This window comes from Saxophila tyrrhenica (assembly GCF_035928015.1).
Source record: "Saxophila tyrrhenica strain CCFEE 5935 chromosome Unknown scaffold_12, whole genome shotgun sequence".
NCBI lineage: Eukaryota > Fungi > Ascomycota > Dothideomycetes > Mycosphaerellales > Extremaceae > Saxophila > Saxophila tyrrhenica.
The window spans coordinates 482653-504188 of record NW_027041744.1 but is presented as its reverse complement, the minus strand read 5'-3'; the positions used below and the strand labels follow the sequence as shown (position 1 = coordinate 504188).

Genomic DNA, 21536 nt, shown 5'->3' with positions numbered 1-21536 from the left:
CTTCGACATATACAGACTCTCCGCGCAATGGCACTGGCAATGTCTGGCTCAAGACCCGGCTACCTAGACAACCTCTACGCCTCTCGCCCACCACACCACAAGAACCCCAGCCTCAGCTCCTCCGCCAGCACCAGCTCACTACGCTCCGCTACATCCCCACTCGAACATCGAGCCGTCCAACCCAGTCCTCGCCCGCTTTCTCCCGCCCTCGAAGAAGACCAAGATGATGCCGGCTCCGTCAGATCACTGCGCCTGACGCTGAGTCCGCGCGGCAAGCTACGCAGCCTTCTCAACCGACGAACATATCCGCAAGTCAAAGAGACTACGGTGGAGTACCAGACAGACGCGGCACAGAATCGTGCGGCGACCAGGAGGCCATCATTGCCAAAACTGCAGACGGCGTTTTCGGGAACGGAGAAGAAGGCGCATCGACGGCAGTCAAAACCGCTTCCTGCGCCTCCGAAACCGCAGGCTGAGGAGTTGTCGTGTAAGCAGTGGTGAGTTGCTGTCTCTCTCTCGCTCCTTGTATCTTATGGCTGATTGCGGTGTAGCTACTACTTCCACGCCCGGAATTGCAAAGGCTATGTACTCGGTGGCTCGCATGGCGATGCTTGTGATAATTGTTCTGTAAGTACCCGGCTTGTGAACTCGCGACACTCAACTCAGCTAACTCATGTTGAAGCAAGCTGGCTTCTTCGGAGCACCGTGACCGCATCACTATCATTGGAATTCTTGCGAAGCGTTGAATTTTGTGAGCGGCTACTTGGAAGGTTTTGATGATGTTACGTGTTCGAATGTTGGGATGGGTATAGGGCGTTTGGTTGATCTGGAACGTTACGACGAGACATGGGATGGTGTGAGCGCTGTGCGGCACTGATATGTGTACAATGGTGCCGTTGGAGAATGGGATGCGCACTTAAGGCGACCTGCCGCGGACGACAGCGATTCGAAGACAGAGTAAAAGCGTTGCGTTGTACCATAGGAATACAGAGCTGAATATCGCTTCCTGATGGAGCTTCGAAGCAACACTCGTAATCATCCTAATCCGCCAGCTGCTCAAAGAATCGTTTAAGCCCACCGACTTTCTCCTTCCCTGGCTCATCATGCCAGCTCCTTTCATTCCGTTGACCATGGCCCAACTTCAGCTTGCGTGAGAAGCGCCATACGAGCACACCCACCCCTCCCTCCCTTCGCCGCGCAGACCTCGCCCGTATCTCGCGTGCTTTGCGCTCCAGCCAGACCCTCAGACCCTCTTTCATCTGCTCTCTTTCGACCTTCCTCTTCCGCTCTACCAGCGCCCCTGCCACCCCACTGCCCCAGACAATCTCGCCAGACTGACGATCGTATCCGCAGCATTCGCGCGGAAAGATGCCTGCGCCGACAAGGCTTTTCAGCGGCGGCCTTCTGGTTAGGTACCGTGACAGTTTGATGCAGAGCATCGAGTAATGCAGCTGGCGAGCCGTGACATGCGTCCTGCTCAGATATATAGCGGCGACAGGCGGCTGTAATCTATGAAGCGGAGGACGGCGCGGGAGGAAGTACTGCACACGATCCTGGGCGCATTTGAGATGGAGACGGTGGAGCAAAGGGTCGAAGGATAGTTGACGGAGGTGATGAGATGTCTACGAGCTATCAGTGCCGCTGTCGTGGGCTAGATCAGGGCTGTATGAGATGCGGATGCCTACACGGGATGTTGAGAGGAGGTCGGGCCAGTCTAGGTATTGTAGGACGTGTAGTAACAGCTCGTCTGGGAGATAATTGAAGGGTCGCCGGACTTGAGCGTCAACGGTTTGTTGGTCCATTGCAGCTGGTCGTGAGTGTTGTTCATGGAATGGACAGGATGGAACGTCCAAGTAGAGTCGTCCAATTGACGCTCGGGCCAAGTTCGTGAGATCGACTTCGGATTAAATGGACTTCGAACGCCTCCTGTTGCAGATATGCTTCAGATGTTTGACTTCAGGAGCAAAGTGAGCCAGGAAACTCCCAACATTAGATTCACCTGACCATTCGAGACCGGGCAGGATCTGGATACCCGGCACGTGGGCTCTGGAAGGCGACGAAGGATGCCACAGTGGAGAGTGGTGCCCTCAGCACACGCATACGCCCGAGCAAATAGCTCAATCAGGGAAAGACATCTCTTGGCCCGGTGTGAGTGACTAAGGACGATTTTCGGCATGGGCTGTCTGTCGGGGGACCTCTGTTAGGTGCAGTTTCCGCAGCGATGGACCACGGCGACCATGAGTTTGCTCGATCGCTTGCAGACATCCGCAGTGACACGACCGTGATCACCCTGCCACCTTCAAGGTCGAGTTGCACAGCATATCTGCGGGGGAGCTGTTCGCCATGGACGGAAGATCAGAGTCGAACAAGTCTGGGAAGGAGCTCGCTTTCCCAGGCCCCCTTGGTCTGAATATCGAACATTGTACGACAAGCGGTATCTCCTCCTCCTTTGTCTGGCAGAGGACGATTGTTCGGCACTCATGGATAGAAACAGCGGACAAGCCTGTCCTCTGCAGAGCTACCCAATGGTTAAGGCTAGGAGCTCATGCAGCACCTCCGACGAGCCTCGAGTGCTCTTATTGGTGGCATGCACGACTTGCCAGCACATCCAATCGTAGCAGGATGCACTGGCGGAGTAGCCAATGGACTCACTCATCACGATAAGATCACCTGGGTGTCTGGGGTGCGTGGAGACCTCAGCAGCTGCCTTCACAGCGTCTTCACGTCCCACCGGACAACGTGACTACTCGTTCACATGACTAGAGGTTTGTGCTGCTACACGTTTGGCGCTTCGCAGTCACATGACGTGCCGTGAGCGTTAATCCAACGTCGTCGCAAACCGGGCAGAGATTTCACTCCCCTCATCTCCACAATGAAATGGTTATTGACCACCCAATGACAAAATTACAATATCTGAGCTTTCTGAGAGGCTGAACCGGGGAATACAGCTTGGTTTTGCATGCGTAATGAGCGGCTGCGGATGTTGGTGGTGCAGCAGGAGAGGTGGCTGCGAAAATCGACGTCAGGGCTCGTTCCCAACCACCTCCTGCGGGCTCGAAGCACGCTCAATCTATCAGCAAGCGGTGACTGGCGGCCAAGCAGTGTCATCACGCGTTGCCTTAGCAGGGAGGCGGACCTGGACGCTTGATTTGCGAGTGCGCGAGATTGATTCGCCCGTTTGAGTGCATGGAGAGGGAAGGCCGGCACATGCGCGGGAAGAGCAATTCTATGCATGCCATATGTACACCGAGGCAGCAAACCATGCCCTTCCAGACCCGACAAAAGCGAATGAGGAACCAGCAGTGGCAGACCGGTGAAGGTACGACTACTGGAGTATTGTTTGCCAGCCAATGTAAGCTGTGGCGGACATCCACAGTCCGGCCAGATACGCATGCTAATAACGAGTTCCCGGAGCTTACAGAGGAGTCTTTCGTGACCCACCAAAGCGAGTCTGCCACGTCACAGAGCGGAGAAAGTCTGATTGAACCTAGTGGGAAGAATAATGCTCGGCCCAGGGCTCCTCGAGGCACGCCCGGATCCAGCTCTCTGATTAACTCCAACCGGATGGCAACTCGGACGCATCATGCTTGCTAGACGTATTGACTAGACTGTCTATTCGTCGCCGGTTCGTCCCTCTGCAGGACGACAGCGGTACTAGATCAGCTGAGCCGTGGTGAGCGAGCATTCGGAGGAGCGAACATGCAGGGTGAGGCCACCTTCACCCATCCGCCACGCCGTTGACGGCAGTTTGGACGGGCTCGACTGGGTTGCTCCTCGCATTGCAGAGATCTGCGATAAGATGACTGGCTGATGAAGGCTGGAACGCTCTGGCATGGCAGGCATTCTGTGCAGCCAAGGCAGACCCCGGGGTGCACGGGTGCTGTTCGCAGAGTGCTCGTGCTCGGAGGCAGTTGCTGGGATGCAGCAATCGGACCTATGGCAACCCTCCATCGGCAGAGCGGGCAGATGACAAAAAGCTGCACCGGTTGGGACGTGTGCGATCACTGATCGCTGCCAAGGAGAAAGTTACAGCATTTGGGAAGGGCACACTATACCTGAGGCAGGAGTGTTCTGCTGTGGGCTCGTCCGTCTCCAGTAGGCGGGTGCAGCCGGCGCACTGCATTGCGTGAACTATTCGGTCAGGGGAGCGCACTGTCTCAATGGACGGACGCTGCGAGCCTGTCATGCCGTGCAAGAGAGCACTGCAGACCGTGCGCAGCTAGCCGAGAAGCACGTGATCTTCAAAACATTCACGCACCCTCACAACACTCCTACCATTGAGGGCCTAAGGACAGCCTTTGAGCTACTATCCTGGTCGGAGTGGAGACACGGGAAGAGAGTAACATGAGCAACATACGAGAAACGAGAAACGAGAGGCCGAGACGAAGCCACGACGACGTTGATCACGTCGGAGGATGAGACTGATGCGTAGGCCCACCCCCGACAGCGACGCTAGGGAGGCATCACAGCTGCCGTCTGTGGTCGACTAGCTCGTCATGGCGGTCCCTCGCAAGCTCCGCGCGATGCCGTTGGTTCGATCGAAGCGAGGTATGGCCACGTCGGATGCGTTGGGGACCGTCTGGACCAGGAGCAATCTAATGATGGTGGGAGGGAGTTCAGGAGGAGCAAGAGCTTCGTCGCCAGCGCGAAAAGCATAAATACCGCCCTGTCACACCGGTGGAAGCACTCCTGAGCCGTCAACATCGTCCTTTGACTCCTCCGACCACAAGCGACAGGCTCTCAGGACATCTCTTCCTGTCAGTATCCTCCCTGTCTTCTCATACCTCCTCAGTTTGTCTCACCTGCCTGCCCAAGGCTCACCTTGGCACATGCCCGTTGACGCAGACGTTGCTCACCTATCGATGTTGACGAGAAACAATCAAGAAGGCTGACAGCAATGCTCAGGTATCGACCACTTGAACCGACTCTTAGAAGCCAATTAAACTCCACAACCAGGTAGGTTATTCATGAAACACACGCTTCGCACGACTTCGCTAACCTGTTCCGCTTTCAGACAACATGTGCTACTACGAGCAATACCGTTTCGAATGCGGCGACTGGAAATGGGGCAACTTCAAGCGCCACTGCCAGTCCGAGTACCGCATGGGCGAAACTTGCGGCATGAAACTCATTCTCCACACTCTGCCGGTTCCAAACAAGTGCCAGTGGTGCGAGAAGATTGACAAGAAGACCCGCCGCTACGAGAAGACCCGAGCAGATTACGGCCGCTGGTATCAGGACCCAAGCCGTCAGGCCTCGGCGGCTAAGGCACTCGAGGACATGCACGCGCTTGCCGGCGAGATCAAGACGATTCAGGCCGAGAGGCAATCGAGGATGCAGAACGTCGGCAATGTTCGCCGCGCTGCTCCTCAGTCGAGGGCTGCCGCGCAGGCCTGACTGTCGAAGGAGGTTGACGTTGAAACGTAAGAGGTTGATGGGAAAATTTGTTCCTGCACAGGAGGACTCAAGAATGCAATCACGGCCATTGTTTTTCGGTTTGCTCGGTTTGTCCGATTAGCTTGATGATGAATTTACGACATTTGTTTTCTCCTTGACGCTGACTGAAGCTTTCACTACTGCAATGCATCTGTTGACATCCGTTTGACGTTGATCGATCCGGCCAATCCCAGCCTCAGGCGAGACGCCACGGCAAAGTGCACTTCAGCACCCGCTGAGATTGATCAAATCCGTCTTCTAAGCGCACGAGAGTATGCTTCTTGGACTAAAAGAAAGTTTGATGTCGTTGCAAGAACGGTTTTGAATCCGCACTGAGATGCGTCGACGTAGCCTCGCCGTCGTCAGACTGTAAGACTTGCAAGTCCACGAGCAACATAAAGCTTGACAGTCCTATGAACGGATTTTCCCACTTTCGCGCATTCCTCAACACGCACGAAAAGATGCAGGATCGATACAAGAGCTGGAAACATCGATTCTTAAGACACAGTGCGAGTCGAATCGTGTTAACGCTCGACAGCACGATCAGTGTCCGCTATCCTATCGACGATACCACACGACAGCCTGTTACTCCGAAGAGCGAGAACAAGACGATCAAATGCTTGTGTACAACCCGCATTTGAGCCTCCTACTGGCGTCGGTTGCTACCTATCCCGGTTCTCAAGTGGCTGTCAAGCCACCATCGCTCGCGCAACATGGGCCGAGCCAGTCGATCAGGGCGACAGACCAAGCCATACCACCCCATATTGATCTCAGTGTCACATCAGACATGCTCGGAAACAGCCTAGAACGCGGGGCTGAACCCGGTGTGAACGCAGGTCTATTTGGGGCTGTACCGGGTCCATCGAGCACGAGAGGTGATAGACGGGAAAAGGCAGGGCTCAAATATATCTTGAAACCCTGGGCGACCCCGTCAAAATGGTAGACATGCTCATGATGAAGGGAAGAGGACCATCGAAGGAATTGCATGCGGACAAAGAGAAACATTGTCGCTGGAAATGCCCTCTAGGGAAGAGGGAAGGGCTGCTGGATGATCGCGATGAGCTCTGCCAGAGTGCTAGTTGTTGATACCGAGAAAGGCCGTCAAGGAGCTTTGTAGGTCAATGAGACGTTTGCAGATAGGGAGATGGTTTCTTGGTTTTGCAATGCGGCTACTCACTGCTATATCGTCATCCAGGAAATTAGTATACCCCATCAGCACCGTTCAGGTGTCCGTACGACCACTCGCCATCACAGCTTGTGCGCACTCGCAAACATCTCTTGTTTGTCTTCGATGTGCTGGCAGAACGCTAGACGGACCAGTGGGCGGGAGGAGTTGAAGGTCAAGTTGAAGTCGTCGATGACTATCGATGCCAATCGACATATTTCGCTCAGCCCTCCAACAGATTGTCAACGATCTTATCTTTTCTTCAACTCCCAAGATCGCATGTGATCAGAACGAGTGTGCATCCGCTTCGGGTTCGATAGTCGCCTCCTTTGGTTCTCCGGGTCGCACACCGGCCGCATGCGCATTGTGTACAAGAGCACAACATGCAAGACATCCACGTGGTCACTCCAGCTCGTCCGAGACCTCGCGTGTTTTCGTCGCAGTGGAAAAATAGTCCAATGACCATTCGACCTTCTTTCCAGGCGGCGCCATGATTGCGAGCTTCTCCCGGTCCCCGTCGACTGTTCTGCTGGCTCCGGAGGCTCTAGTGAATAGTGGTTCCCCGTCCAGTACCATGGCTATGTCCGTGCTTGACTTCACTTCATAAGTAGGGCGACTTCACTTCACTCTTCCAGCAGTCTTCTTCTCACATTGTCACCATGGCTTTTCTTAGCTCTAGCCAACGATTCGTTGGCCATTCGAGTGAGGTGACAATGTCTGTAACTTACAGCTCACACGGCAAACTTCTCTCGATATCCCTTCCATCACACAACGAAGCGACATTGCTGCACCTCAGCATCGAGCTCCTCATGGATCTTGCATCGCGCGAGCGTACTTTCGACATGGCAGACGACACGACGACAGGTTCGTAATTCGGTACTCAGCCGTCCTCGCCGTCAAAAGATCGATTGCTGATGAGAGATCGCCGAACAGAGAATCCGCCGGCTATAAGGACCGCCAACAGCACAGCCCAGGCCACCCCCCGGGCGCTAAATTCGATTCGCAATCTAGCCCCAGGTCGCGAGCGCGAGGCATCTCGGACCGTATATAACGAGCTCCAGCTCCCGTACCAACACGATGGGTTCGCACAGTATTTTTACCGCAGCATGCAGCTATCCGAATTCGCCTCCGGCGCTCTGTTCGCCGTAGGGCTGTTCAGTTCCGGCGTGTATCGACCGGAAGTTATCAAGGCGCAGTTCAGCTTCTCGTCGAATGTTATGATCACGACGATGATGGCGGCGTCTGCTGCCTCGGCGTAAGTACATCGGTGTTCGGGAAAATCATGCATTCTGTGTTGCAGTGCTAATCTAGCGGGTATAGTATCGTTATAGATCTCGCCGATCGCTTTGGCATTATGAAAAAGAAGCATTCGCAGCCCTCCAGTCTCGGCTTCTTCTCGTTCGATAGCAACTTAATCGGTGGACTTCTGATCGGTCTTGGGATGGCGACGACAGGCAGTTGTCCTGGCACATCTTTCGCCCAGGTGGGAGCGGGCAACATAAACGGTGTTCTCGTCGTCATTGGTGGCTTGCTAGGCGCAATCACTTTTGTCAGGCTGCAGGACAGTCTCACGCGAGCACGAGCGCAGAAAGAGACGCAGACCGCTCCTCAAGATCCGCCAAATCCAACGCTCTCGAAAAGCCAGTCAAAAACGCCGCTTGACATTGCCACCGCCTTAGGCATTCCACCGATGGTCCTGCTCCTCATCTGGGTGCCCATGTGCCTTGCGGTCATGCGAATCGCTTTCGCAAGAGATCGATCGCAAGCTCTGTCAAACCCTGGCATACTACCTCCAGCGTAAGTCAAACTGACGTGTGAAAGAGTTGTCCGAGAGAACCCCAAGGTCGCAAGCCCACGCCGTGTTGCGGGACTTTTTCATCTTTTTCCAACTCTCGAGACACCTGCTGACCCCTCTGCCCATTAGGTACGGCGGACTCTTCATTGGCCTTGCGCAATTTGCCACCGTCTCCTTCGCAGGCCATGCGCTCGGAGCTTCAAGCGGATACGAGCATGTTGCGCGATGGTTGCAAAGCAAAGTGACTTCGAAGCCGTCGAACGGCGAGGGTGGCCAACCCCTCTTGACTGGCTCCGTGATATTCTCCATCGGTATCGTGTGTTCTGCGGCGATGCAGAACTACATCTTCAACGGTGTGAAACCCTTCGCCAACAACGGGATCCAGTTCCCGAGCAACTTGGTGGCACTCCAAATGGTGGCTGGCGGCTGGGCCATGGTGCTGGGCAGCCGTGTAGCTCGAGGCTGCACTTCTGGACACGGCATAAGCGGGCTGTCAAAATTCTCCTTGCCGAGCTTGGTAACCACAGCGTCAATGTTCGGGATGGGCATCGCCTCGACTGCAATGCTGAGACATTGAGATTGGAGAAAATACTCCTCTTCCATGATCCATGAAATGTTCGCGATTAGCGTTGGAGTTGTGGCGTTGCAGTGCTGCTGTGTTTCTTGTCATACCCTCCGCTACACCTTCCTGCCCACATTCTACTCCCACATGCGGGCCGTTGCATGTTCAAGTAGCCCATTGGCACGTCTTCCATATCAGTCTTGTCGTCTCAAAGCTCTCACAGGTTCAGAAAGGTGTCGTACGATAGCGGCGTACCGTTCGGCTGAAGGCCTCCCATCGGCTGCTGCAAAAGATCGTCCATCCAAGATATGTCAATCTGTGTGAAGTCTTCGTGTGTCTCTCCATCCGCACCTCCGTTCATTGGCGTCTCCAGTATGGGCTCGCTCGGTAGCGGAGCAGCCATGGTGTCCACAGGACGCTGGAGCACTTCCTTCGCGTACGTTCGAACCTGGCTGAGACCCAGCTGAGCAAGTGGCCACACCCGGCCGAGTGCTTTCAGAACGCCAATCATGAGCATCACGCGCTCTCGGTGCTGCGAGATGCAGTGCGATGCGTGGAGGGAGCAGATGCTGAGTTGCACGAGAGAGCCCATTATCAAGCCACAAGCGAGGAATGGCGTGTGGTCGTGATTAGATCGTAAAGCGGCGAGATCGGACAGGCCTTGTGAGGCGGCGGTGACTTTCATGAGATGGTTATGTTGGCTGAATGTCGGCGCAAGAGGTCTCGACCATGGACAGCATGTTGCTTCTGCCGTCAGCGGATGGATAGAGCGCAGGTTACTTCGAGGAAGGTGGAGCATGATTGTGGCGTTGTTGATGATGAGATGAGCTTGAAACATCAGCTCATCCGGCTCACCCGCATTCACTGTACGAGCTATGTCAGCTTTGCAGGGAGGCAAATGGTATTTCCAGCCCGCCAGAGCGTTGTCGACTGCTGTGAATTCATCCTTCTCCACGTCGGGATCTTCGGCTATGGCAAGTACCCGAGCGAGTATCCGTACGGCTTCTGTGCGGTAGCAGTATGATGAGAAGTTGATGTCCTCGTCTTCGAACACCCTGTTGTCGAATTGAGAGAGTGTGGGCGCCGTTGGGAATCCAGTACCAGCAAGAAAGACAGGGTCCTCACACGGCAGTCCAGCCTTCAGTTCCACTGTGTTACAGCGAAACCAGGATCGCTGCTGAAGCGCAGCAAACATTCCGTCGATGAAGAACAATTCCCACCAAGTTCTTCGAAAGCTCTCTTCTAGCATTGCATTTCCCTCGCCGTGCTGCGTAGCAAAGCCATAGCGATTCATTCCCAATACATTCGCCAAATCCACTGCGTTCGAAAGGTAAGACTGCGCCTCCGCCTGTTCGTTGATACTATGCAACGCGATGGCGAACAGCAGCAGTCCTTGCACCCGATAAGGCGTCCACGTGAGATCCTGCTTCAGAGCATAGATAGCATCATGTTTGTACTGCTCGGAGCCCATATTTGCGGCCAGAATGCTGCCAATGAAGCGAACAACCGCACGTAAGCTGTCCGGGAGGGGTAGCGAGCAGTACGTAAGTTTCGGTACCAGGATGGGGTGAGCATGGTGAAACTTGGCGAAATACAGCTCGATCAGTGTAGATTCGTGGTCGCCGATTTGTACGGACTGGTCGAGAAGCGGATCAGGTGCTGGTATAGGCTGGGTTAAGGCCTGGGGGCCCAGCCAAGACTGCGCGGTGTAAGGCTGAACAGCAGGCGGCGGCGGGCTTTCAGCAATAGTGCTCGGAACGGCCACACTGATGTTTGAACTGCTCGGTCGTCTTTGCGTTCGTCTGCGTTGGCCACGGCGGGAGGGCATGTAGTGGCAGGAGGACCCCTCAACGGCGCAGCGGCGGCAGACTGGCTTGCCCCCATCGCATTTGAGATGCCTTTGACGACAGGGTCCGCACGCCGCAGCGGAAGGGCGTGTGTTGCTGTCCGTCGGAGGGGCTTGCATCTTCGAGAAGTCTGTCTCCACGAAATGCCCGAGCCACGGACTCCTTTGTGCGTATTCAGATGTCATTTGGGGCGTGTCAAGAGAGGTTGCGTGGAGATGGATGAGCTCGCCGAACTCGAGAATAGGTAGCTCGGATCGCGGGCGCTCTAAAACAGGCTTAGTAGGGCCAGCACGTTATCTGTCGCTGTGGTCGCCTCAGGCCAGCTGTCGCGGAGGCAATTGTTCTGCCCGTGGAACGCCGAGGCAGTGCTTGTGCCCTTGTCCCCAGTGGCGCACTCGGGGAACGGGGAACCTTTGAACCCGTATCCCTCGCAGTCTTCCGGCCAGACTCTGGAGAGTTCAAGTTCAGTGGAAAGGCGTATCTGCTACAGCTGGGGCGTTTCTTCGAAGTTGGTCCAGTCCACAGTCCCTAGGTAGAGGGATAATCGTTGTCTGTAAGCTGATGAATGAGGCGCGCCAGGTTGATCGTTAGTGGTGGCGTGTGTAAAATAAGAACGGTCGGGACGCGAAAGAAGTGAAGTCCGAAACCCGCACGGACCGGCTTGGCTTTATCACGTGATATCAGCTAGCTACCAGAGCATTTAACACCGTACAACTATAGAAGACGAACTATAGAAGACCGGATAAAAGACGAACAATGCGCTATTCGTAAATCAAAGGTCTGCTACTGTTGTATGATTGACAACATCATAATCATTCGATTCAACCGTAGTGGTGGCACGAGTTATACTTGTAAACAATCTGGTTCAAACTCTAGCAACGTCTATGCTTCCTGGGTATCACTCCATCCTTCTCTTTCCCTCCCTCCCGTTATGCAGCATCGTAGTCTTCGTGATCATCATTCATCAGCGTCCTTAGAAACCCATGTCAAAGATGTCATCAACCTTAACCTTCCTCTCTATGAGCAACCCGCTCTACCTCCTAACATACTCCACAAGCTGCTGAACCTTCCCACGCATCTCCTCACTCAGCTGCTCCTCCGGCGGCCCCAGCACCTTCTCAAACACCGGCATCAAGGACTGCGTCAAACGCTGCACTACCTGATTCTGTTGCTGGTAGAGAGTAACAATCATGTCGTACACCGGCTCGTTCTCATCGTAATCCTCCTTCAGCGGCAAGATCTCCGCTAGGCGCGGCAGGACATCCTCAAGTGGAACGTGTTGTGGACTCCTCTTGATCATCCGGCTGACGCAACCAGCGGCATTGTCCAGTAGCCGGGCGTGCGCATCATCAGAGCCGGTCGAAGAGGCATCGAGTAAAGGCTCCAGCTTGCCGAGGATGGTGTTGTAGTTGGACAGCACCTCCTTGTCGTTGGTGCTCTTGGCGCACAGCAATCCGGTGCCAAAGGCAGCGTTGCTCTTCACTTCAGCATCCTCGTCGGAAAGTCTCTTGACGAACACACGCATGATCTTCTGAGTGTACGGCGTGCAAGCCGCGCCCATCGACTGGACACAATCGGCCATTGTGCCGACAGCAGAAGACCGCTCGAATCGCTCCTGCGAAGAAGCGTACTTCATGAGCGGTGTCTCGAAGATAGGCCATAGCTCGCCAGACATCTCTCCGAGTACAGTCGAAAGAGCACCCACGACTTCTAGGGCAGTCTCGATGACAAGCCAGTCGTACTCCGCTGACTCCTCGTCCAGTGGCATCTCCCCATCAAGATCATCCTCGTCCTTTTGACAGGGGTGCTGCTTCTGAAGCAATAGCAGCAGAAGTGCCGTAATTTGTTCAAGCGGTGTCGACGTGGTGGTGCCTTGCTTGGGCGTCAGAATGGCGGGTCCGCAGAGCTTGAGAGTAGCTGCGAGATTGCGATTGATCTCGGTGACGCATGCCCTGAGAATGTGTCAGTTGTGTTCAGACAAATCGAACGTCCAAATGGTTGTAAATGTGTAAGTCTCAGAAACAGCCTCTACGATTGACAGCACCTGCCCTTGGGCATCTGAGTGAGCTGGGTAGCGTAGCATATTCATCACTGACAAGGAGGCAAGGAACGCAAGAAATTGGAGCACATACCGGTCCATCTCCTCTTCCCACAAGGCAAGCGTACCGTTCATCACCACTTCACCCAGCTGTGTTAGATCGGTCCCGGGCGTGACTTGAACAGGTAAGCCGGGCTGCCATTTCTCCATGCCGCCGTCTTCCGCCAGGCCCCAGACGCAGGCATATGCCCTCCACAAGGTACTGATAGCACTGCGTCGCACGCCTTCGAAGGTGTGCTCCAGTAGTGGGGCGGCTATCGCAATCGTCTGCTTCATATGTGGTATGTACTTCGACTTGGTGTGCCTGGAGTGGTGTCAGCAGACGTCTCGAAACGTAAACAACTATGAAAAGGCTAAGAGCGCCGCAAAGTCATCGAACCTTGGCCGCCTCTTGGAGAACCTTTCCGCTCATAAACCCGACTTACGTGAGGACATCACCAACCACCTCAATTGCGATCTCTTTCTCCATGGCGACAGCCGTCACAGCCCCAAGATCGTCCCAATCATCGCTGTCGTCGTCGTCGTCGTCTTCTCCAGCATCCATAAGAGCCTGCGCAACATCGGAGGCATCAGCGTCATCCTCATTCACGCCGTTTGCTCCAGCAACCTTGATCTTCTTGCCGGCAATGGTGACTTCCTGGCCAACGAGGTCAGATGCCTCAGCGCCGAGCTGTACTTCGGAATCGATCTCTTGTTGCTCCAGACACGCAAACAAGCTCTTGACAACACCAGGGAGGAATGTTTCGAATTCCTCCTCATACACACGAGCCAATGTTGACCACAATATGTAGCTTGTCTCTTTCAATCTCTGGTGATCCAAGTGCAGGCCCTCGTCAGATGAGGCCATGAGTGGCTGCACGTATGGCTGGAACTGCTCTGGACCAACAGCAGTTGCGATCTTCCCGAGTGTGTCGACCACAATGCCACGCAGTTCGAGCTCGTCGTTGCTGTCCTTGGCATTTATGTATTTGCCCAGACTCTGCATCGTCTGCTCAAAATACGGCTGGTAGGCCTTTTCAGAAGCAGATGCGATGGACCCTACCGCACTGACTGCCGCCATCTGGATCTTGTGATCCTCGTGCTCGAAGAGCATCGCGAAGCGAGGTACCAGCTCAGTGACATATTTGGCGGCATCCTCCTGATCGAGCCCTTCAATGAGCGAGTCCACGGCCATGCAAGAGCCCTTGACAATGTAAACGTCCAAATCATGCTCTTTCGATGAGGCTGGAGCAGTCCGCATCCCTTGGACTGCCATGTCAAAGTTCTTGACGAGTGCTGGTATCAGGCGAGCGTGCTCCTTGCCCATGTCCTCCGCAAGATCATCAGCCAGTCGTGCGACTGTGTTGAGCGTCGCACTCCGCACGCTGGCTGACGAGTCTTCAAGAAGGTGTAGGATCAGAGGAAGGATCTCTGGAAGCTGTGTAGCAATGAAGTCAGGAGCACCCTCAACGCACATTCCGAGGGCGAGAATGCCACCTCTTCGGTAGGCGGGGTCCTGAGCCTGAACGTAGGGTCCGATCGCCTTGAGAAGCGGTACCACCACCTGTTTTGGTGGAAGACTTTCTGCCAAGATGTCCAGCAGTCCAAGAGCAGATCGAGCTGGCGAAACATCGTCCTCGTCTTCTGGGAGAGCATCGAGCTCTGTAGAGACTTGCAGACACATTGACATCATCTGCTCGCCCACCTTGAGACTCTGCACCTTCATCTTGCGGTAACGCACACTCTGCATGAGGAACGAGAATCCCTGACTTCGGATGTCCTCGTCGATCTCGGATCTTGACGCGACTTGGATAAAGAACTGGATCAAGTCGCCGAAGTGCTGGTTGAGGAAGGCGGATTCGTAGGAGAGCAGCTTGTTGAACACGTCGAAGCACTGCATAGCGCGTACTTCGTCCTCCGCTTCGATGGTAGATTGCAGGACCTTGACCATATGAGGAATGGTGCTCTGGTAGGCTCTGAGACTCTGTTCGTCCTCCTCTGTGTCGAGCACCAGGGCTAGCTCAGACAGAGCCAACATGGTGTTCACCCGCACCTCAGCGGACTCGGGGTCTTGGATGGTGCGGTTGAAGAGGGTCAGCATTTGGCCCATGTTCTCCTGGAACATGTCTGGCATGGCTTCGAGGAGGGTGTACATCATGTATATCCCAACCTCACGGTGCTTCGCCGTGCTGCTCGTGGCGGCCTGCTGTAACACACCCGGCAGCTCTGTCCATTGGCCATCTTCAAGATCAATCTTCGCGATGGCCGCGACCACGCGCGCCTTGCTGTGTCTGGGGAGTGGCTTGTCCTCGTCTATTGTGGATTGCAGGATCGCTTGCCGGAGCTGAGGTTTCTGATCTTCCAGTAGTGAGTTCCAATGCTTCGAGACCAGTTTGCGCGCCTCTACCGCGGCCAGCTGGCGTAGCTCAGGCTGGTCATGATTGCAGATGATCTGTATGAGCGCTGGGATTGCGGAGGGCGATTTGAAGTACGTCTGGTTCAGTTGGCTGGTTGCATTTTTGACAACCTCAGTACTCGGCTCCAGCAACGCCCTCAGCAAGGACAGAAATTGCTCGTCCATATTGTTGAAGTGGAAAATGAGGGTGTCTGTAAGATTTCTACGCGGGTTGGAAAAGCTGTCGCAGATTTAGATTTCCCTGTGAGCTTGGACCAAGCAGAATTTTTGGATCTGCTGCTTTTGCGACCCAACGTCACCTCACTTTGAGCATTCGGCCGCTGCCATATCTTCTTGTCGGTAACCTGCGGGCTCTGAGTAGATCGAAAGTAAGTCCCTTTCTATCCTCCATTTTTGCTCCCGTAAGTCCTTTCCTTGAGAGCATACGCTTTCCACTGCAGGGAGGACTCGGTATTGTTCGTTCGTGGAACGCGGTGAAGTTCTTCCTCGCCACAATGCATTCTGTCATTGGGATGATCATTGGAGCTCTGGTTGTTGCACAGGCCGCAATTGGGTCACAGCAATTGCACACCAGACAGGATGGGATCGCTGAGCTACTCACCGACATCAATCAGATCTCGCAATACTGGGGTAAGAACGCTTCAGCATTCTGCATAAAGGCAGGCTCTAAGTGTCTTTGCAGGTCAAATAGCACCCTATAGAGACAATGCCGACAGCGCCTTTGGCGTCAACAATGTTGGCCTTCCGAATGGCTGTCAGATAGAACAGGCACACAGCCTTCAACGCCACGCGCAACGATTCCCAAGCAGCTACTTCGACGATGGCATTAACGACGAGAAGTTTGCAGCCAAGATTCAAAGACAGACGAGATCAAGCTCGAACTCGTCTTTCACAGGACCACTAGCTTTTCTAAACTCCTACCAGTACCAGGTGGGCGAGTCCTACCTCACAGGCATTGGCGCCAGCACCGAGTTTGAGTCCGGCGTGGCTTTCTGGAACCGCTACGGCCGAACAGTTCTCAATGCTACTGTTGGCCAGCTGCAATACAACGCTTCTTACGAGAACGCAACTGCCCGCCCAAAGCCAGTCTTACGAACGACTAGCCAGTCTCGAATGTGGAACTCCCAAATATCGTGGGCTCTTGGCTTCTTCGGACCATCCTTCTACGAAACGCCCATGCCCGGTCTGGACAACTTTGTCAACGGCTCACTCTTTGATGTGGTGATCATTCCCGAAGGTGGTACTGAAAACAACACCCTCGCGGCGTACGACTCCTGTTTCGAAGACCTCTTCACTCCACTGGGCCTCATCGGCGACGATGATGCGTTCTTGTTCTATGTTCCAATGTACCTGGCCGATGCCACGGAGAGGATGAATCAGTATGCCCCTGCAGGCTTCCAATTCAATGTCAACGACACCTTCGCAATGCAATCGATATGTGCGTACGAGACCGGATACATTGGCAGGAGCGATTTCTGTACGCTCTTCACTGAGGATGAATGGGCTGGCTTCGAGCTTGCTTTGGACGCCGAGTACTACTACGACTACTCCTGGGGCAATCCAACTGGCCGCGCGCAGGGCATAGGATACCTCCAAGAACTCCTCGCTCGCCTCCAAAACGAGTACATCTACAGCAGCAACAGCTCTGTCAACGCCAGTATCACCAAAAACGGAGAGGACTTCCCACTTGGCCGACCATTCTACGCAGACTTCACGCACGACGATATCATCATCTCTGCACTCACCGCCATGAGCTTGGACTACTTCCGCGAGCACCCGGATCTGAATACTTATCCTCCCGACCCGGACCGGCACTTCTTCCTGTCAAAGATCACACCTTTCGGAGGACGTCTTATTACAGAGGTCATCGGCTGTGCGGATCCCAACCCTCTCGAACAGCACAATGCTCGGACACAGTATTATCCAACACAATATGGCTACGACCCTGCCAACGCACCACACAAGTTCATCCGCATGCGTTTGAACAATGGCATCCTGCCTCTTGACACCATCCGAGGTGGACAATGTGCTGGACGGACGGATGGGATGTGTGCGATGGAGGACTTTCTGGCTTCGCAAGCGAAAGCGGAAGAGTTGGCGAACTATCATTTTGCTTGCTTTGCGAACTATACCCTGGACGATCCGTTCAATGGCAACGACTACGACGGGACGGTCAACAGAGATACTGAGGGCATTACGTTGTATAACGGAACGATCACCGCGGAGTATGTTGAGGATGTGTTGTACGGATGAGGTCACGGCGATTGTCAGTGGCAACTACTTCGCACCCAACAGATGCATCTCTCGATTACATACTGGCGACATCTTCAAACAACGTAAAGCATCTTCCCTCGCGTCCAGAGTGAAGTTCGTGCCAGAGAAATGATCGCAGACGCGCCACGGAACAGAACCGCCCTTATTCCGTTCCAGTGTTGCGGGCAACTGCGGGGATGGTGGGGGATGTACCTATCTACATAGGGTTCGCATCGTCTGTCTGCCGAACAACAACGCCACTTTCTCTTACCTGCTCTCGTTGCACGAAGGCGGAACACCACACCGATCACACTGAATCCACCGTCTGGCTACATCACGGACAGTTTCCATCGAGCTTTGCATCATCTCCGTAACTATATCACAACTCGTCTTCTCCACACCTCTTCCATATCCCGTTCACCCTCGCACTTCCGCTTTCTTGCTCTTAACACTTCTGTACCATTGATTCAAAATGCCGCACCGAGAGGACTACACCGAGTTCACGCCCGAACAATACCCTCCGTTCCCAGACAGTCAAGAATTCCCGGGAGTCGAGCTGAAGACCATTTCCCTGCAAAAGCTCCTCGACCATGATTCCACTGAAGAAGACCGAGTATTCGAAGCATGCAAAGGCCGTGGCTTCTTCTACCTTGAGCTTGGTGGGCCGGAGTCCGGCGAAACCATCCTAAAGGGCTCGGAGGAGATTGCACGCGTTGGCGAACGGTTTATGGCTCTACCAAACGAGGAGAAGATGAAGTTCACGCCGAACAAGAAGGAGCTGTTTGGGTACGCTCCCAATCATTCTCGCGGGACTGAACTGCGACAGCTAACACAACCCCAGCTACAAAATGCTCGGCGCAACCAAAGTCGACTCCACCGGCACCCGCGACAGCGCCGAGTTCTTCAACGTCAGCAAGAACGACATGATCGTCCCGGACAACGAAATGGTGCGCCCATGGCCCAAGGAGATCATGGAGAAGAAGTCGCTGTTCGCAGACTACTCTCGCTCCGCGCACGGCATCGGCATGCTCGTGATGGACGTTCTCGCTCGACAGCTCGGCATCGATCCCGAGGAGATCAAGAGCCGGCATAAGATTGAGGAGCGGGCAGGTGATCATGTGAGGCTTACGAGGGGGCCGCCGAGGAAGACGGTGGAGATGCCGGAGATTCAGACGCCTAGTCATACGGACTTTGGGACGTAAGTTACTGTCATCGACTTCTTGAAGACACCTACTGACACAGCATCTAGCATCACCATCCTCATGAACTGGCTTGGAGGCCTCCAAGTCTGGTCCGAGAGCTCCCGCAAAGCCGGTCCGCTCGAGCCCGATGTCCCTGGCGAATGGCTCTGGGTGAAGCCGAAGAAGGGTTGCGCTATTGTGAACCTCGGCGATGCGGCGGTGAAGTTCACAAACGGTGTACTGTGCAGCGGCAGGCATCGTGTCATCCCCTCTCCCGGCGAGCAAGGCAAGTGGCCGAGATACAGCATCGTCTACTTCGTGCGGCCAGTCGACCACTCGAGGTTGAAGACTCTGAAGGGGAAGGGCGTACCGCCGGCTGATGATATGGATGAAGAGGGGGTTGAGGCGAAGGAGTGGATCTTCCAGCAGGCTATGGCGTTGGGAAGTACGCATATTGACCAGAAGAACTGATCTCAGCACGACTGAGCTGTATGTATGCTTGTTGCTCTCTAACGAAATGGAAGATGTTTTGTACCATCATACCTATGGACCTATTTCTCGTACTTGCGATCTCGTGCGATCTCAAGCAATCTGTTGCTAGCCTCGATCAGATAATAGTCGCCGTAGACAAGTCCAGTATCATAGCTCCTGCCATCGCCAGCATTGGGATTGTTGTTTGCTGTACCATGCATGAGGATGCTTTCAAACCCACTCGACACTGTTGTGTTCGCCGGTGTATCGATCTCAGTGACCGCACCAAGCGAAGCGCCAGGCTTGGCCTGGTCAATGTCCTCAAAACCGATCTCGCCTGCGAGAGCCAGTTCTGTAGCACTACGGAGCAGTCTGGTAGCAGCATCGGTGTAGTTTTGCGCCCCTGCCGCTCGACCACAGCTGTCGATCTGCTGTTGCAAGAGCATGAGTCCACTAGCCGCTATCGTAGCAGCAGAGCTGTCTCGAGGCGCCACATTCGGAATGTAAGGAGCATCGAAATCCCAGAACGGCAGACCATCTTGCGGCAGATGCTCGATGAAGTAGTTTGCTGCTCGCATGGCTGTCTCGAGATACGATGGATCTTTCGTCAATGAGTAAATCTCTGCGAAGCCGTAAATTGCCCACGCCTGCCCTCGTGCCCAAGTGCTATTGTCAGAGAGGCCCTGCGCGGTGCGGCAGAGGTACACGTCTCCCGTAGAGCCACTGTAATCGCACACGTGGTAGGAAGAGCCGTCAGGACGGAAGTGGTTGTCTCGAGTGCGATTGGCATGGGATGCTGCAATCTCGCGCAGCCTGTCATTGTGAGTGTACTCGACGGCGGATTGCATCAGTAAGGCAAGATTCATCATGTTGTCGATAATGACAAGGACCGAATCTTCATGGGAGCCACGAGATGAGTAAGAGCTGTTGTCCGTGTCCCAGGATCTAATGACCCCGGCAGTCGGGACAAAGCGAGAGGCCAGATTGTATGACATTTGGCCCAACACGGGCAGCCATCTGGTCTCACGGTTGAAGCGAAGAGCGCTCTGGAACGGTTTGGCGAGGAATCCAATGTCATGCGTGTTTGTCAGATTTCTGTTCGCGATGAGAGGATCTGTCCAGTCCTGAGCAGTAGCTAGCCAGTCCTCCAACGTTGGCTCAGACTTGAATGCTAATTCAGACTGCAGATCTCGCCGGCGATGGTACAATTGCCACAGCGAGTCCGGAAAGAAGCCTGCCGTCCAACCATCGGCTGCGGTGCTGACGTACACTCCCGGTTCGGTATCGCTGGGCGGAGTGTTGTTGTGAGCCCCCTGGGTGTACTGAGGCCAACCATCATCGTCGAAGAGTGTCGGCGGACCTGTCAGCGCGGTCCTCCAGATTCTTGCATGGACGTTCTCATCGTAGATTGGCGACAGTCGGGTGTCGACGCTGCCTGCCGCAAGGTGAAGACCGATCGTCAAGACGAAGAGACGTATTTGGAGCATGGTCATGCGTGTACATTGTTGGAACATTCAGTGGTTCAGCACTTACCATCTTATTATTACTGGAGGTCAGCGCCCTCGTTCTCATCACACCATGTAACGTCCCCCTCGTGGTGACCTCACTGAGGAGTGCATTGGAGCCGGCACAGAGATCTTCGCCAAGGCGTCGGTCTTTGACTTGGTGTTGGTGAAGTGAAGTGATGCCTCGACGTGGTCTCACGCTCTTCATACCATCATGACTTCGCATTCACCGGATAGTACCTCGATCCCTTACCGGCACTATGAGGATCCTGGAGAATGGCCTTTGGAAGAGAATACAGCAGCTTCCCCGTCCCTTGCCCTGCACGCGCCCTCGCCGTGATTTACCGCGCATCGGACGAGCGGTGGGGAGACGCCAGTTCGTGATGGACGCGACATCTGCTGGACTTTGCGTCGCCGCCATCCACACAGTCAGATCCGACCGCTCCATAACCATCGCCCCGTCACCCCGTGGATCCGGAAAGCATGCTCGATCAGCTTGAATGGAAAGTCCATAAAATGGAGGTCCACGATTAAAGACGTTGAGAAGACCAACAACTGGCGGTCATCAGTCAGCAAGCCCCACCGGTGCTAGTCCACAAAGAGGCAGCGGTACTCTGGCAGTTCCTTCCAATCTATCTGTACACCGTCCTTGCCGGAAGCATTCTTGCTGCAGTCCAGCGCAATCCAGAACCACGGGTGTTCTACGTACGCAACGCCAAACATAGGACGCAGTCAGTATGTGCTGAGTCAAAACGCATCGCCTGCCGCCCTGGAGAAGCTCGCATCGTAGACATTAGTCGACTACCTTCCCATTCAAGCCCTTGATCA

The 21536-nt window shown here is 54.5% G+C and overlaps 9 protein-coding genes across 9 annotated transcripts; 6 read left to right on the top strand and 3 right to left on the bottom strand.

Annotated features, from left to right (window-relative positions):
- Positions 1-27: 27 nt before the first annotated feature.
- On the top strand, positions 28-631 carry LTR77_007769 (uncharacterized protein; the record flags this gene model as incomplete). Its single annotated transcript, XM_064805006.1, has 2 exons — positions 28-487; positions 552-631. 2 exons carry the CDS (start codon positions 28-30, stop codon positions 629-631), a joined length of 540 nt encoding a protein of 179 aa, XP_064656848.1.
- A 3892-nt stretch (positions 632-4523) lies between these two features.
- On the top strand, positions 4524-5397 carry LTR77_007768 (uncharacterized protein; the record flags this gene model as incomplete). Its single annotated transcript, XM_064805005.1, has 2 exons — positions 4524-4548; positions 5015-5397. The coding sequence occupies 2 exons, from the start codon at positions 4524-4526 to the stop codon at positions 5395-5397; spliced, it is 408 nt and encodes a 135-aa protein (XP_064656847.1).
- A 1863-nt stretch (positions 5398-7260) lies between these two features.
- On the top strand, positions 7261-7473 carry LTR77_007767 (uncharacterized protein; the record flags this gene model as incomplete). Its single annotated transcript, XM_064805004.1, is given in 2 exon segments — positions 7261-7316; positions 7332-7473. 2 exon segments carry the CDS (start codon positions 7261-7263, stop codon positions 7471-7473), a joined length of 198 nt encoding a protein of 65 aa, XP_064656846.1.
- A 42-nt stretch (positions 7474-7515) lies between these two features.
- Positions 7516-8973, top strand: LTR77_007766 (uncharacterized protein; the record flags this gene model as incomplete). Its single annotated transcript, XM_064805003.1, has 3 exons — positions 7516-7856; positions 7922-8398; positions 8526-8973. The coding sequence occupies 3 exons, from the start codon at positions 7516-7518 to the stop codon at positions 8971-8973; spliced, it is 1266 nt and encodes a 421-aa protein (XP_064656845.1).
- A 202-nt stretch (positions 8974-9175) lies between these two features.
- On the bottom strand, positions 9176-10786 carry LTR77_007765 (uncharacterized protein; the record flags this gene model as incomplete). The annotated part of the gene is made up of 1 exon (XM_064805002.1): positions 9176-10786. One exon carries the CDS (start codon positions 10784-10786, stop codon positions 9176-9178), a length of 1611 nt encoding a protein of 536 aa, XP_064656844.1.
- A 1052-nt stretch (positions 10787-11838) lies between these two features.
- On the bottom strand, positions 11839-15463 carry LTR77_007764 (uncharacterized protein; the record flags this gene model as incomplete). The annotated part of the gene is made up of 3 exons (XM_064805001.1): positions 11839-12757; positions 12938-13207; positions 13329-15463. The coding sequence occupies 3 exons, from the start codon at positions 15461-15463 to the stop codon at positions 11839-11841; spliced, it is 3324 nt and encodes a 1107-aa protein (XP_064656843.1).
- A 329-nt stretch (positions 15464-15792) lies between these two features.
- LTR77_007763 (uncharacterized protein) lies at positions 15793-17551 on the top strand (the record flags this gene model as incomplete). Its single annotated transcript, XM_064805000.1, has 2 exons — positions 15793-15928; positions 15981-17551. 2 exons carry the CDS (start codon positions 15793-15795, stop codon positions 17549-17551), a joined length of 1707 nt encoding a protein of 568 aa, XP_064656842.1.
- Positions 17552-18023: 472 nt separating this feature from the next.
- Positions 18024-19203, top strand: LTR77_007762 (uncharacterized protein; the record flags this gene model as incomplete). Its single annotated transcript, XM_064804999.1, has 3 exons — positions 18024-18337; positions 18393-18749; positions 18801-19203. 3 exons carry the CDS (start codon positions 18024-18026, stop codon positions 19201-19203), a joined length of 1074 nt encoding a protein of 357 aa, XP_064656841.1.
- An 80-nt stretch (positions 19204-19283) lies between these two features.
- On the bottom strand, positions 19284-20916 carry LTR77_007761 (uncharacterized protein; the record flags this gene model as incomplete). The annotated part of the gene is made up of 2 exons (XM_064804998.1): positions 19284-20638; positions 20781-20916. The coding sequence occupies 2 exons, from the start codon at positions 20914-20916 to the stop codon at positions 19284-19286; spliced, it is 1491 nt and encodes a 496-aa protein (XP_064656840.1).
- Positions 20917-21536: the final 620 nt, after the last annotated feature.